Source organism: Colobus angolensis, unplaced genomic scaffold (genome assembly GCF_000951035.1).
Source record: "Colobus angolensis palliatus isolate OR3802 unplaced genomic scaffold, Cang.pa_1.0 Scaffold163, whole genome shotgun sequence".
In the NCBI taxonomy this organism is placed as follows: Eukaryota; Metazoa; Chordata; class Mammalia; order Primates; family Cercopithecidae; genus Colobus; species Colobus angolensis.
In genome coordinates this window covers 2,964,342-2,980,219 of record NW_012114744.1, presented here as the reverse complement: position 1 = coordinate 2,980,219, position 15,878 = coordinate 2,964,342, and the positions used below count along the sequence as shown (strand labels likewise).

At 35.9% G+C, this 15,878-nt stretch overlaps 1 protein-coding gene across 1 annotated transcript in view; it reads right to left on the bottom strand.

The window, feature by feature from the left end:
- Positions 1-15,878, bottom strand: part of CFTR (cystic fibrosis transmembrane conductance regulator (ATP-binding cassette sub-family C, member 7)) — a 185,041-nt gene that overhangs the window by 49,552 nt on the left and 119,611 nt on the right. Inside the window, exons 19-21 of the mRNA XM_011937379.1 lie at positions 12,907-13,057; positions 11,771-11,998; positions 8,601-8,701 (exon numbers count right to left, since the gene is read on the bottom strand). Of these exons, the coding sequence (XP_011792769.1) occupies positions 8,601-8,701; positions 11,771-11,998; positions 12,907-13,057 (480 nt within the window). The remainder of the gene's footprint in view (positions 1-8,600; positions 8,702-11,770; positions 11,999-12,906; positions 13,058-15,878) is intronic.

Below are 15,878 nucleotides of genomic sequence, written 5' to 3'. Positions count from 1 at the left end.
GGAGGATCGAGGGATATCTCTGTCTAGAGCAGCAAGCTGGCCTGCCAGCAGCAAAGTCTCATGATAGCTAACACCCACTTTGGTAGGAGCACTTTTCTTAGACTTTGAGATATAGAAGATGAAGCCAAAATGAGACCCAACCAATGACACAAGGAACCCCATTCTTCATTTGTGGGAAAGAAAACGTGACATAATTTGTGCAGACCTCTGTACATTAGAGTTTAGCCCAAATTTGATGAGAATTTTTCTTAAGGATCATCATCTGGTTTAAATTCTTGGTTTCATTATTTAATTTTATTATTCTCCAAAACCTCTTCTGAGCCCCTTGAGAAGGGGTCAGCCCTTAAAACTGGACCTCACTATCTTTATAAAAATGGTCACAGTTCAAACTAACCTAAGCATTAGAAGAACAAAGTGTTTTGGGATTATGACAGTCTTGACAAAAAGATAGTTTCACAGCCTAATCTCGGTCTTACTTTATAAAGGATGCATTTAAGCCAAGAAGAAAATAATTCTTGATTTTTCTTTTCACTTTGTGTGACAAAGAGGGAAGAGGAGGTTTACAGGCTTTTTCTAGAATAAGTCAAGAAGCCAGACTCCTCTCCCTCACAAAAATATTTGTTCTATTTCCTTTCATTCTTTTGGTTGTTCAGAAGCCAGCACATCTAGATTAGGCATTAACACCCAAACTATGTGTCATCATAACCCAAAAGCCATAATGGAAAATACACTTCACACACCTGAGATCTGGCTGGCAACACTATAAAGAGACGTCATGACTGATAGTTATTGAAGGATTGCAAGAAATAAATATGAAGAGAGTCATCTAGAAAACAGGCACAATGTAAAAAAGTCACACATTTCACAGGAAAAATGTTGTAAGTATGAAGTATATAAAAGGGGAGATTTAGGGCTTTTAAATCATAAATCCTTCCCAGTAGGCAAAAACTATGCTTTTCAATACTCGCTAACACAGACCTGACATCTAGATCCATTAGCATAATCTTTAGGCCATGAACATAAACCTAAGAGATAATAGCAAGAAAACAGACTCTGCCCAAAACATGTTCTTGAAACTCTGGTCTATGTTTCTACATCTATTACTTACACGGCTAGAGCACATAAAAAGTCAGTCAAGTGCCATGTTGCTATAAATTATTAACAGCATAAATGAGTTACTTATATTATACTATAAACCTAGCCCTTTAGTATATTATTACAGCTTGCTCTCTACAGAAACGGTTTACATATTTTAACCTGTGTCAAATCACTTGAGAAGTCAGTGTCACTTTTTCTATTAGAAGTGACAGAGACGGTGATCTTCACAAAACAGAAACAAAACCTATTTGCAACATGACAAAAGGCATATCCCAAGTTAATACCAAGGTTTCAAAATATGCGGGTGCCCATTTTCAATAACTAAGAACTTTGGTAAACATGGTACTAAGTGTGTAAATGGGCAAATGAAGACTCAAACTTACTCTTCCATGTAAAAGCTCAGACATCACTCATCACATCTATTACTTACTCTGGAGCTTAATTACAATCTAGCTTGGTGAATGCAATTGGATTTATGTGGCTTCCGCTGAAAATATTTCAAAAGAATTTGCAAAAAGAGGAATCCAAAACAACAAATCAAAATACCTTCTCACAGTTTTCACTATTTTAATATGATTTTTCTCCAAACATCAGAATTTTGCAATATTGTGTCTTCCTCAAATTACTCTGTCACTAAGCCTCATCCTTTACATGCCTTGTAGAGATTTATGTATGTATCATTGATTGATATAGGACAAAAGTCATTTGCTGGTGGTCCATCAATCCAAAAGGAAATTCTATGACATAGACCAGGGGTCAGCAAAACTATGACCCACAGGACACATGTAGCTACTCCCATTAGTTTACATATTATGTACAGCTGCTTTGCCCTACAAACACTGAGTTGAGTTGTCATAAAGACAACACAGCCCACAAAGCTGAAAATATTTACTATCTTAGCCTTTATTGAAAAAGTTTGCTGAGCCCTCTGCTATGACTCACAGAAAATCAGAGCTAAAATGAGTCTTAGCATGTAGTTTAGTGGTTCACCAGTCTTGCCTGATACACACTAGAATCACCTGGAGCACTTTTTTTTTAAAATGACAAACATCATACTCAGTCACCCTGCCCCCTACCAAGAGAACTGACTTTACTGGTTTTAGTGGACCCTAAGTAGTCTATGTTTTTGTTTTGTTTTGTTTTGTTTGAGACAGAGTCTCACTCTGTCGCCAGGCTGTAGTGCAGTGGAGCTATCTTGGCTTACTACAACCTCCATCTCCGGGGTTCAATGGATTCTTTTGCCTCAGCCTCCCCGGTAGCTGGGAGGCATGTGTCTGGCTAATTTTTGTATTTTTAGTAGAGACAGGGTTTTGCCATGTTGGCCAGCCTGGTCTTCAACTCCTGTTCTCAAGTGATCCACCTGCCCCAGCCTCCCAAAGTGCTGGAATTACAGGCATGAGCCACCACACCTGGCTACTCTGTGTTTTTATAAACATTCTGCATGTGCTACTAGGATGAGAACTTGTGATCGAATTCATTCCTTCATTGCAAAAATGAGATTATCTAAACCCAGGAAGAAAAATGATAGGCACAAAGCCCAGTGAATTTTCTAAACCTTTCAACCTTTTTTGTTCGTTTGTTTTTAACATTCCAGCAATCTCTTAAGGTTCTTGTTAAAACCTCTTCTACTAATTTAAGACTCTAGAACATCATAATGGCATTTCATTTGTTAGTTCTAGTTACACACTGGTTCAGAGTTCTTTGATCAGCTCTGATAATTGCAGCAGTGAATAACTTAATCAATGGACTCTAGCATTCAGGGATAGTAGCAGAAATGTGATTCCTGTCAGGATGTGGAATAATACCTGCCTACATGCTAATCAAGATTTGAAATTTTTCACAGGAAAAAGATCTAGAAGAGAGAGATTGTCAAAGCTGGAAGGAACCTTAGAAAACTTCTCACCAAACCGTTTCATTTTACAAATGAGAAAAATAAGGCCCTCAAGGAGTCTAGGACTTGCCCAAGGCCCCACGTGGCAAGGCCAGAATGGAATGCAGGGCTCTTACCACAGATACTCTACAGGATGCAATGAGAAGAGATGGATGGAAGGAAGTCTTGAGACAGAGGTCATGAGGGGAAAATATACCACAAAGACTTGTGGAAACAGAAAAATAAAGATAGACATGATCAAGAAACCATTAAAAGGAGACCAAAAAAAATTGAAGAAATGACTCCTCCCCTCAGATTCTTACAGCAAAAACTACTTTCAATACAAGAAAATTAAGCACCAGGAGTAATGCAGAAAAGCCAGGTACCCCTTTTCTCCACACATCAGGTTTCTTGTTGGTCATTATACAATCAGTCACTTGATCTTTACTGGAACCCAAAACAAACACAGACAATAAAAGGACAAAGGAGAAACCTCTGGAGTTTCTATTGACAGAAAACTCTTCTCAGATTGCATCAATCTTGGAAGAATTTTCTAGAGCCTCACTAACAGAAATCTATCCACAAGCCTTGCAGATTCATTGCCTTCCCTGCTCACACTGGTGGCTTTCTTCTTCTTATGTTATCAGAAACACAAAGTTGAACAGGGTAGACAGCTAACAGAAACAGGGATGGTTTATCTGCTGCTTCTCTGGGAGAATTAAAGAAACAGAATAATATTCACATGCTCAGAATTAGGCAACAGGAGTAAGGCAGAAAAGCCAGGTTCCCCTTTTCTCTACACATCAGACTTCTTGTTGGTCATTGTACAGTCACTTGATCAACAAAACAAACAGTAAAAGACAAAAAGTAGTCTTTTAGTTGTGCCCATTATGTGGTAGACAGTCCTGAAACAAACTGAATTGTCAACGGCTTCTTTCCAACAATGTGACTGTGAGTGTGAGAAATTTATCAGTCGCTAGATGGCTTGGTATGGTTCAGTTGGAAGCATCACCTTGTCACCCTTTCTAGATCTTATTTATTTAATCTTTATTCGTTCATACAGATAGAAATCTTCAGTGCTTATTTAAGTTACATAACACTTAAGTAGCTAAGAATAGGAGAAAGAGAAGACTTATGTTACTAAAAATTGAAGGCATCTTATGAGTCCAAAGAAAATAAACCAGCACACAACTTTGTTTTGGAGGAAAAAATATGAGATAATTGCTTTAGCAATAACAACTATAAATTCATACAGTATTTGAGGTATGGAGTTTTAAAACATCAACACTTTTCTTTTCACCCCATCTATAGAATGGTATGAGAAATACAATTGAAATGAACAGAGATAGATAGCCACAATTTATGTTAAAATAAAGAGTGAATTATTAATAGAAATAAATACTTTTTAAAACATTGAGATATCAATTGAAATAACTGGAAATCCCCTAACATGGGGTGTTCCAACAGGTATTATTAAATTAGATTCTGATAATTTTACTATTTATTAAATTACAGGGGTGATTCACAAACTATTAAACTATATTATTCATAAAGTGACAATGTTCAGATGACTTTTTATCCAAACTGCCAAATAAGGCCAGACACATTAGTAAGTAGAATAGAAGCTTTGTCCTGTTTTAATAGTCTTCTGAGACCCTGGGTATAGTTTAAGGAGATATTGAACAGAAACTCATGCCTTAAAACATCAAGCCAACTGAAAGACACTCTATAATTGTGTTTTATGAACGTATGGTGGTGTCAAGACGATAGCTGGATACACATTTAGAGAGCAGGATAGAAGTCTAAACTAGAGATACAAATTTATGATTCATCAAGAGCTGGTTTATTTTCATTGTGTATGTCTGTGTGATGGAGTCTCCTCTATTGCGCAGGCTGGAGTGCAGTGGCGTGATCTCGGCTCACTGCAACCTCCATCTCCCAGGTTCAAGCAATTCTCGTGCCTCAGCCTCTCTAGTAGCTGGGTGCATGCCACCATGGCCAGGTAATTTTTGTATTTTTAGGAGAAATGGGGTTTCACCATGTTGACCAGGCTGGTCTCAAACTCCTGACCTCAAGTGATCCGCCTGCCTCGGCCTTCCAAGATTCATCAAGAGACGGTTTCTGAAGCATGGGTTTAGAAAATAACAGCTAGAGAGTGTCAGTAGAACAGGGCTGAGATATAGTTGATGTTTAGAGATCTGAAAGAGAGAAGGGGCCAGGTAAAGGGACCAAGGAGGAGCCAGAGAAGTAGAAGGAAAATGAAGTGAGAGAAGTGTCACGGAAGCAAGAGAGAAAGTATCACAAGAAGAACTTGTTTATGGCATAAATACTGCTGGAGCTGTTAAGGGAGACAAGGAAATTGGCTCTGGCGAGATGTTGATCCTGAGTTACGGTGCTGATGGAAATAAAATGAAGTAGGTTGTGGAAAGAATGGGTTGAGGAAAACAATGAAATGAAAGTGGATTGAGAAAAAAACGGAAGTAGGTTGAGGAAAAGATGGAAAGTTGTCCTTTCTCAGACATTTTGCTATATATAGGTCAAAGAAACGGGATAGTAGCTGGAGATCAAGGGAAAGTATTTTTATGCTAACGAGAAAGGTCCCACGAAGAGGTAGGTATTGCATATTACTTGCTCCTGAATATAGGAGCAAGAACACCGGCAGAAGGTGGTACATGAGCAGAGGTGCAGTAGGCTGGTGCAACTGGTGGAGAGAAACGAGAAAATTGTTTCTGGTTGCATCAAAATTTTTTTTTAAGTTTTTTTAAAAAGATATAATAAAGTCACTGGCTAAAAGTGCAGGCGTTGGAATTATTCAAGCACCTGAGAAGGGAGAAGAAGGTGGGAAAAAGCTATCTTAGGGAATATAATAAGGAATTTCATAGGAAAATCTAATAAGAAAGGTTGTGGTACAGTTTTGTGTACCAATATTTGAGATATGTGATCATAGACACAATGCAACTTGAGGTTAAATGTTATCAAAGCATTACCTTTATTAGTTGAGAGCTACAGAAAGCTAGGCACTTGGGCATAAGCACCAGGTGGAAGGTTAAAAAAAAAAAAGCCACACTGTCATTTTTATAACTTCAGAGTTCTGTGGACATTTGACTTTGTGTTCCTGTCTAAACTAGGCCAGTTGGGTAAATAAACTATTCTTTCCAAGTATAAACATTTTTTTTTTCTGAAAAACTAGCAGTGTACATCAAACTAAACACCTTGTTTACTTCATTGTAAACTCAATGCTAAATTCAGTTAACAACTCAGTAAGTAAAATGACAACACTGAGTTTTTACTTCAGAAGTCACAAGGACCTTTGGGATTAACATCATATAAACGTAAAATTTGAGGGCATAGTCATATCTATTTCCTACTCTCAACATATGTCAAGGTGAAAACAAAAAAGTTACTGTGTAAGTTTAGCAATGGCATGGGTAACAGCACTATGATGGGAATCAATAACCAGATAAATGCCCACAAACATCCAGGAAAGCCTACTTGTGCTATTTGGCAGGGAAATAACTCACATATTCGCTTTGATACTCAAACAAAAGAATGTGATTTTTTAAATGTGATCAAATGCAAATATTGATACTTTTCATAGACTGCATTATAACATAATAGGTCCTTGCAAAGATCCTTCAGTGCCACAAGATGAAAGGCACAATATCAAAGCACAGGTCACAAAGCCAGGATGCACATGTGAAAAACTAGAGGAATGAAAATGCCTTACAGAAACTTTCATGGAGATTGAACATGCAGAGTAGAAATGCACCAAACAGAGGTTTTGACATCAATGTGTAGAGGCTACTATGTAAACCAAGAAAATTAATACAGCAAAGAGAAAGGAATTGTATACATCCATGGTGAAAAGATGTTTTTAGGTAAAGAAACATGTAAGTGCATGAGGAGCTTAAATGTAAAGTCAAAGTTGTAGAAGGTTGGGCAAAGAATTAAATAGATGTAAGCATGATATTCATTTAATATTCTCCTGCTGTTTTCCAACAGAAACATTTCTATACATTTATGAGACCCAACTCCAAAAGCATACTGGAATGGAATTAAAGACAGAACTACAGAAGCTAAAGAGAGCTGATCAAACTAAAAAAAAAAGTTAGAGGTAAAGAAATCAACTTTAGTATAAATCATGTTCTGATTAAATTACAGCTCAATGTGTTATGAAAATGCTTAAAGAAAATAAGAAGACACAGGGACCAGAAGAGAGCATTAAAAGGGTTTTCTTTTCCCTGGAGATATTTTTTATAATGCTGTTTGTTCTGACAGGAGTTGATCATACAAATTTTATAGCTGAATAACTGTGTGGTTTGGGAACATGAACACTGTCTCAGAGAACAAGGAAAGAAACGTAAGCAAAAAACATAATTTTAAAAAGAGTATAATAATAGTGTTGCACAGCACAGTCATTCTTAACTTGGGTTTCTAAACCATCTACAAAAGCAGTGCTGAATGAATATTTTTAAATACAGTAGCACAAAAATACTTTAAAAATTCAATGATGAAGCTATCCAGACCAACCACATAGTCTGATTGAAAATTATGCATTTGGTTTTTCTTAATAAAAATGGGTAAATGTGTATCATTTCTTTAATTTCTCAGTCCTGCTGCAATGGGATTTGTACCCCTGATATGGTATTAGCACACAAACATTACTATAATATTAATGGCTCTGCACTCTAGAAAACCAAAATGAGAGAAATAACACAACTAAAATGTGGTCTTTGTACACACTAATAAAGTATACACAGGTGTGGCAATATTTATCAAGCAGAAAGAGAGAAGGCAAAGATAAACACTTGAGGAATAAGAAAGGCACTATCACTAAATGATGTGAAAAAATTTAAATAATAGTATAAAAATGTTATGCTGCTAAATTTGAGAACCCAAGATAAGGAGTTCTTAATAAAGATATCAAAAGCATAAAACATAAAGGAAAAGACAACAAATTGAACTTTATTAAACTTAAAAGCTTCTTTTCATCAAAAGACTCTATAAACCAAGCCACTGACTGAGGGATTATGTTTGAAATGTATAGAGCTGACAATCAATCCATAACTCATAAATTCCTACAAATTAATTAAGGAAGAAAAAACAATCTAGGTGACAAATGAGTAATCAACATGAATAAGAAATTAATGTAAGAGAACAGCAAAAGCCAATAATTATGTATCCACATGCTCTACATTTTTAGTAATCACTTCACATCTATCAGACACCAAGTGTTGTTGAAGATATGTAGCTATGAGAACTCTTGCACTCTCTTGATGGGGATATATGTCAGTACAACAGACCTGAGGACAATTTGGCACCACTCAGTTAAGCATGGGTGAATTCTATGACCCAGTAGCACAACTCCCAAGTATTGGTACTAGAAAATCCTGAACAAGGAAACAGATGAAAGAATGCTCACTGCAATATTAGATCTTCATAGTGGCTATTTTTGAGGAGGAAAGAAGAGATAAGGATTTAATGAAAGATACAGAGTGACCCTCAATTTACCTGTAATGTTTTATTTCTTAAGCTCAATATAGGGTATATAGTTCTTCCTCATGCTATTACTCATACTTTTTTACTTGTCTGAATTTTTTTCATAAAAGTTAAAAAGATGATAATGACTTACCAAGCTATCCACATCTATGCTGGAGTTTACAGCCCACTGCAATGTACTCATGATATTCATGGCTAAAGTCAGGATAATACCAACTGTTCCTTCTCCTTCTCCTATAGATGCACAAAAGACATAAATGAACCTCATGTTATTAAATTTACATTTCAATTTTATGCTGATTTTAACAATTTTTAAGTCTCAGTTCATCACATCATTTACTAACAGAATAATGTTCTACATATAGTAAGTATTCAACCAGGATTTTAAATCAAAGAGTGATAGAATATTAGGAAAGTGTTGCCCTTTTTAAAAAATGTTACTGATGTTGGAGCTGTTGTTGGTATTGGGTAGGTACCATATTTGTCTCTTCTACTATTATTCTCTAAGTAATAACAGTAACAAATATTAGAATGGGCAATGGGGAAATGAGATCCTATATCCAGATGAGCTCCTCTACAAAGAAACCAAAAGCAGGGGAATAGTGTGTCCAAACAGCATCTGCATGTTTAGATGTTTAGATGTGCTCTGTGCCTTTGCAGGGAGGACATTTGCTAATTGCATACTGTTGGGAAGTAAATGGACTTAGAACTTCACCCGACAGTCAGAAAACTAACAGGTCTGCCATTCGGAAAGAGAAAATAATACCCTCTATGTAAAAAAAGAAAAAAAGAAAAAAAAAGATTAGTGCACCTGGGAAGAATGATACCTAAGTGTTTAATTACAATAAATGTTTGCTTAAGGGCTAAAAAGGATCGCTAATTAAAACTCATAAGTATTCAGTATCATGGCCATAAAAATTCTCTAAGAGGCATGTTCTTAAATTATCATAAAGTTAAACTATCAAGTCCCAATCGAGAGATCTTACTCCTGTAATGCATGATAAAATTGTCAAAAGGTTCTACAGTTGGGAGAAATAATTCATCTTATTATTAATTGAAATTTTTGTTTCTGCAATTCCTCTAACAGAAGGCATAATATACACAGCATATATCTGTATGTAATACTAAATTATTTTCATATAGGTTAGATTTACCTAGACCCCAATATATTGCTTGTTCTGAAGGTCAAGATGAGAAGATAAAATTTTAATAATAATAAGTCAGATAACATTTATTTAGTACTTACCATGGACCAGGCACTATACTAAGTGTTTTGGAAAAATCATCCCATTTACCATTCACCCACACCTATGGAATAGGTAATATTATTGTGTCTATTTACACTTGAGGAAAATGAGGGGCTAAGAGAGCTAATTAACGTTTGCAAGTTAACACAGCTGAAGACCAGTCGAGCCAGGGATAATAATACCTGGGTGACCAACATCCACTCTGGCTGAGCATCTGATTTGATTGGTAAGTTCTGTATGATAATGATTGTTAAATGTTTTGATTATTGCCCTAATAAATCAAGACTCAATCATACTCAACCATGTTATAACATGTGTTATATTGGTTTGAATTAATTGTTAACAAATCTTCATTTATGTAATTCAGCCTTCTTTGATCCCATTTTCAAATAACTTAAAAGAATTTTTTAAAGTTGCCTAAAATTGCAGTACTGATGAGGATTAGTACATTTGCCTGCCCATGTATATTCCTTGCATAGAGTCATTTCCCACTGCCCTAGCTGAGAGAACAACAAAGGTGGCAAACCCACTATCCTCATAGCAGCGGAGTAGACTGCAGGTGGACCCTGCAAAGGAGGAGCCAAAAGGAATCGGTTTTCTGTTCTCTCCAGGACTTTGCAATTGTACAGAGGAGTTCTCCTGTTAATTCAGGAGGCCAGAATGGAGACACTACATAAAGTCAATGTGGCATAGCCCTGGTATACCAGGAAAGCCAGTTGATTCAGGAGGTCAGAATGGAGACACTTCATAAAGTCAATGTGGCATAGCCCTGGTACACCAGGAAAACCAGTTGATTCAGGAGGTCAGAATGGAGACACTACATAAAGTCAATGTGGCATAGCTCTGGCATACCAGGAAAACCAGTTGATTCAGGAGGTCAGAATGGAGACACTGCATAAAGTCAATGTGGCATAGCTCTGGTACCTCAGGAAAGCCAGTTAATTCAGGAGGCCAGAATAGAGACACTACATAAAGTCAATGTGGCATAGCCCTGGTACATCAGGAAAACCAGTCTTTAGAGAGAGAAAGGAATGAAGCAGTCACAGAAAGGAATGGACCCGGGACAGATACAGACTCAAGAAGAAGAAGAGTTGCAGCTGACTCTCTTGTGCCTGTTCCAGCTTCTTTAAGAGTCCAATGGCACCACCTTCTTTGTGTTCCTTGAGGCTTTCCTGTAACTCCAACAAATGCCTGCTTTTGGTTTGAGCAGAATTCTGTTCCTACAATCAAATAATCCCCCAGATTTGGCATTGATTTGGCATTTACTCTGCCAATATTCACTGTCACATATAACAACTTACTTCAACACTTATCATAAACACTCAGAAATTCAAATTCTTAAATTAGAGAAAATAAATTTACCTACATAGATTTTTATTTTACTTATTATGAAATACTTTGTTTTTCACTAAAGATCCTAAAATCAATCCAGAACATTTGTATTTAAAACACACGGCACTTTCTTTCTTTTTTTTTTTTTTCTTTTGAAAAACATGACACTTCCTTTCTTTTCTGTGACAGTTTTACTTTGTGCAAAATTCGCAATTAGGTAACAAATTTTACCTAGTAGAGATTTAAAAACCAAAACTTACTGACAAGGGGAACTGTGTGTGTGTGTGTGTGTGTGTGTGTGTGTGTGTGTGTGTGTGTGTGTGAATGCAGATGCTTCATTTCCCTTCTTTAGAGATCTATTAATTTTGAAGCTAGGACTCTCATCAATATGAGTATGAAGAGGTGACATTTCTTCCCCTTCAATCACAGAACTGCTATCTGACAATCTGTGTGCCTTGGTTTTTAAAACTGTGAAAACAGGGATAATACCATATATATATATATATATATATCTCCAACTTCAAGTAAATTATTTGTTCAACAATAAAACAATGGAAATTCAAAGAAATCATTTGTTCAATGATAAACCAACAAATCTGTTAATTATTAAACTCCAAAAAAACTCTAAAGATACCAAAAATTGATAACCTATAAGAATGCAGCATCTTATTCATTGACAAAGTTTTGACTAAATGCTTAGCTAAAATTAATCAGTTCATAGTACCTGTTGTTAAAATGGAAATGAAGGTAACAGCAATGAAGAAGATGACAAAAATCATTTCTATTCTCATTTGGAACCAGCGCAGTGTTGAAAGATACAAGAACCAGTTGGCAGTATGTAAATTCAGAGCTTTGTGGAACAGAGTTTCAAAGTAAGGCTGCCGTCCGAAGGCACGAAGTGTCCATAGTCCTTTTAAGCTTGTAACAAGATGAGTGAAAATTGGACTCCTGCCTGTGAAATATTTCCATAGAAAACATTGCAAATAACATAAACACAGAATGTAATTTCATAACACAAGGTACCTGAAAAAGACTAAATTAGAGTAATCATATCGCAAATGTCATTGGTTAAAAAGATTTTTTCACACTGGTGCCATTCTTTGAATAGATGTGATTTGTTATTGTATTAATGAGTTACCCTCCTTTTTTATTTGGCTACTAGAGATGGGAACTTAAAAAATCACCACCAATATTTATTCCTTTTTCTTGGCTACCACTGGGAATTTTCTGGCTAATTCTAAATTAATTATTACTGAAAAAAATGTTAAGACAATTTTTTCAAGTATCTACATTAAGGAAGTTTATGTGACTTGATTTAGCTAATAACCTACAAAGCAGAAATATACTGAAAAATTATTGCCTGAAAATGCACCAACACTAGGCTGTCACTGCAAAATGTGATTCCCTAACAGCTCAAGTAGAGTTTGGGGGAACACGAAATGGCAGCTCCAATACATGAAGGAAGGGTGTCCGAAGACAGAAAGTCAAAGGGACAAATTTGGTCAAGGATCATTTGGGAACCCAGAGAAACCTTTAGTAATAGCAGCACTATCATTTTTTAATTTAATTGATATAAGTTTATTATAAATGAATGTCCTGTACACCAACTGTGGTAAGATTCTATATACCCATTTTAAAACAAAAATGAAGTCACATGGCCATTAATTAAGAAAAACAATCCATGTGTACTTTGTAATACAGTTTCCTTTTATAGACACATACATGTAGAAAACAATTATTGTTATATGATGTGAAAGTTTAAAAGCAGAATTTTTTTTGAAAAGTAGATTAACAATAAAGAATCTCAAATAGCTCTTGTAGCTTTTTTCCAAGATGAATATCACACATTCACTGTCATACCTTCAGATTCCAGTTGTTTGAGTTGCTGTGAGGTTTGGAGGAAATATGCTCTCAACATAATAAAAGCCACTATCACTGGCACTGTTGCAACAAAGATGTAGGGTTGTAAAACTGCGACAACTGCTATAGCTCCAATCACAATTAATAACAACTGCAAGATTGAAGAAAACATGTTTGTGAGTAAACGTTTTCACATTGCAAAGTGGACAAAGTATGTCAGTGATTTATTTCTAAATACTCTCCCCATTCTATTCCTAGTTGGAAAGTAGCCATTTGCAAGTACATTTTTCATAGGCTGTATGAAAATTTTAAAAATTGTTCAGGTCACTGATAACATTTTTGAAGTTTTGAAAAATGGTGTTCTTTGATCTTGGGATATGTTCATTTCCCAGGCACTTTAAAGTATTGTATGATAAATATATTTTAAGTGAATATTAATTTAAAATAAACTATTTTTAAATAATTTTAGTATGAAGGTGAATCTTAGGATTTATTTTGGTTTAGACAGTTTTTGAAAGTTGGGCGTTCATCTTGGAGTCTTGATTCAGAAAGTTCTGTTTGAAATACAAGCTTGTCATTTAGGCAAGCTATCTAACCCTTTGGAGCATATTTTCTCATGCTTAACATTGAAATAAATCATACTTAATAAATTCCATATTTCTACATTACACCAAATACATACATTTTTAAAAGGTACAAAGTCTGCCAACACTTACTTCATAATAATCCATTTGAATAAAGTACAAATAAAGTAACAGTCAGCAGAAAGGAAAGAAAATAAACACTTTATAACATCCGTATGCTATTCAGTGAGGCAGTTCTCTACCAGTTCCATAAGTGACACATGCATTTTCAACTGATATAACTTTAGAACTGAAAGGGACCCTTATTAGGTTTATATTCCCCATTCTACAAGTGACAAACCTGAGACCCTTCAAGATAAGTGTCTGCTCAGGGTAAAATAGTGGAAATCTGCAGAAAATAATCCCGATTTTCAATTTTCACTATACAGTGCTCCAATCCAGAAAGCAAATTTGTCAGAACATTGTCAAAAGTTAGAAAATAGAATGAAGATTATATGAGATATCAAAATACTCAAACTCAAAGAAGCAAAGAACAGAACCATGGGCAACAGGACAGGGGAGAGAGGGAAATGGGGAGTTACTAATCAACAGATATAAAATTTCAGTAGTGCAAAATGAATAAGTTCCAGAGATCTGCCGTGCAACATTTTGCCCATGGTGAACAATATTGTATTTTACACATAAAAATCTGTTAAGAGGGTAAACCTCATGTTAAGTGGACTTGCCACAATAAAATTAAAAATTTTAAAGAGAAAAGTAATAGAAAATAGAGTGAACAGAAATATTTCTTAAAAAAGAAAACTTATAGGTATGCTTTATTTTGTGCAACAGATCTGCTTCTGAAATGTCATGAATATAATTAAATTTCATTTGTTTGAAATTAAGTATAACCGGAGGTATAACACAATTAAGTATAATCAGAGGAGCTCACAATTTAAAGGACCCCTGCGATTAATCATTTATCAAAATCAAAATTAACCAAATTTGTACTGTATTTGGATTGTCGTATATTATGCTCCCTTAATATGAGACTCTCTTACAAGTAAAATAGGTAAATTAATATAAAAGACCTCTGCTTAATCATTTGTGAAACAACAACAAATGAATCTTAGCATTAAAAGTTGAACCGGGCCAGGTGCAGTGGCTAACACCTGTAATTCCAGCACTTTAAGAGGCTGAGGCAGGTGGATCACTTGAGGTCAGGAGTTGAAGACCAGCCTGGTCAATGTGGTGAAATCCTATCTCTAGTAATAATACAAAAATTATCCAGGCATGGTGGTGGGCACCTGTAATCCCAGCTACTCTGGAGGCTGACACAAGAGAATCGCTTGAACCCAGGAGGCGGAGGTTGCATTGAGCCAAGATTGCACCACTGCACTCCAGCCTGGGTGACAGAGTGAGACTCCGTCTCAATTTAAAAACAAACAAACAAAAAACAAACACGTTGAGCAGAAGTGATTCAAATTGGCAGAAAAGAAAAAATTTGAGAGCCATCACGTATGTCAAAAATGTTAATTTATAAAATGAATATTTAAAAACTAACTCTTACAGAGGAGTTCTGAAGTGAGCCTCAAATAATTATCAAGAGGCACCATTGGCAAATACTTTCACAATCAAGTCAAGAGGTTCACATTCCAATTTTTATATGATGTAATAATATATTTGAGACCAGTTATTTACACTCTTAACATGAAAAACAAATGTCAGCATTTAGTGACACAGGACATGTTTCTTTGAATGCATGAATTCAAAGCATGGATTTAAATATTCCATCAGCTGCTTCTAAGTTATATCTTTAAACAGAACAACTGAAGGATATCCAAAATGCCAAAGTTCACTTGGAACAGTAAATATACTTGTGTCAATCATTTCAGATGAGGCAAACTGACAGTCTGATTTTTCTGCACCTGCCAGTGTTGGTTATATATACACACTTCTGTGATAATACTTCTTTTGTTTTATATGTTCAATCAAATACAGTATTATTATTTTGCAGGGATGGGGAAAGAACAAGAGGGGACAATGACTCATCCCAACATGGGCAGCATCCTATTCCAACTGTTTCTCCAGGGAGATCACTGAGACTGTGGCATTTGCTCTCTGGAGCTTGACCTAAACCAGTCAGGAAGCTCAGGAAGCTGTGCTCAAACCTGGTCCAACAACCACAGCTTACAACACTCCTTAAATCCTGTCACTTATGGAGACCTAATGTCCCAAGTTCACTTTCACCTCCTCCACTGCCCTTTTCTTCTCCACTCTCACCACCAGTCAGTCACCCCAACCCAAAGAGTCAGCCTTTGAGCCAGGCTTCCCTGGAGGCCTATTCACATCTATCACTCAGGGACAGCCCTCATAAAACTCTAGATTTTTCTTTCCCCTGTCTTTTGT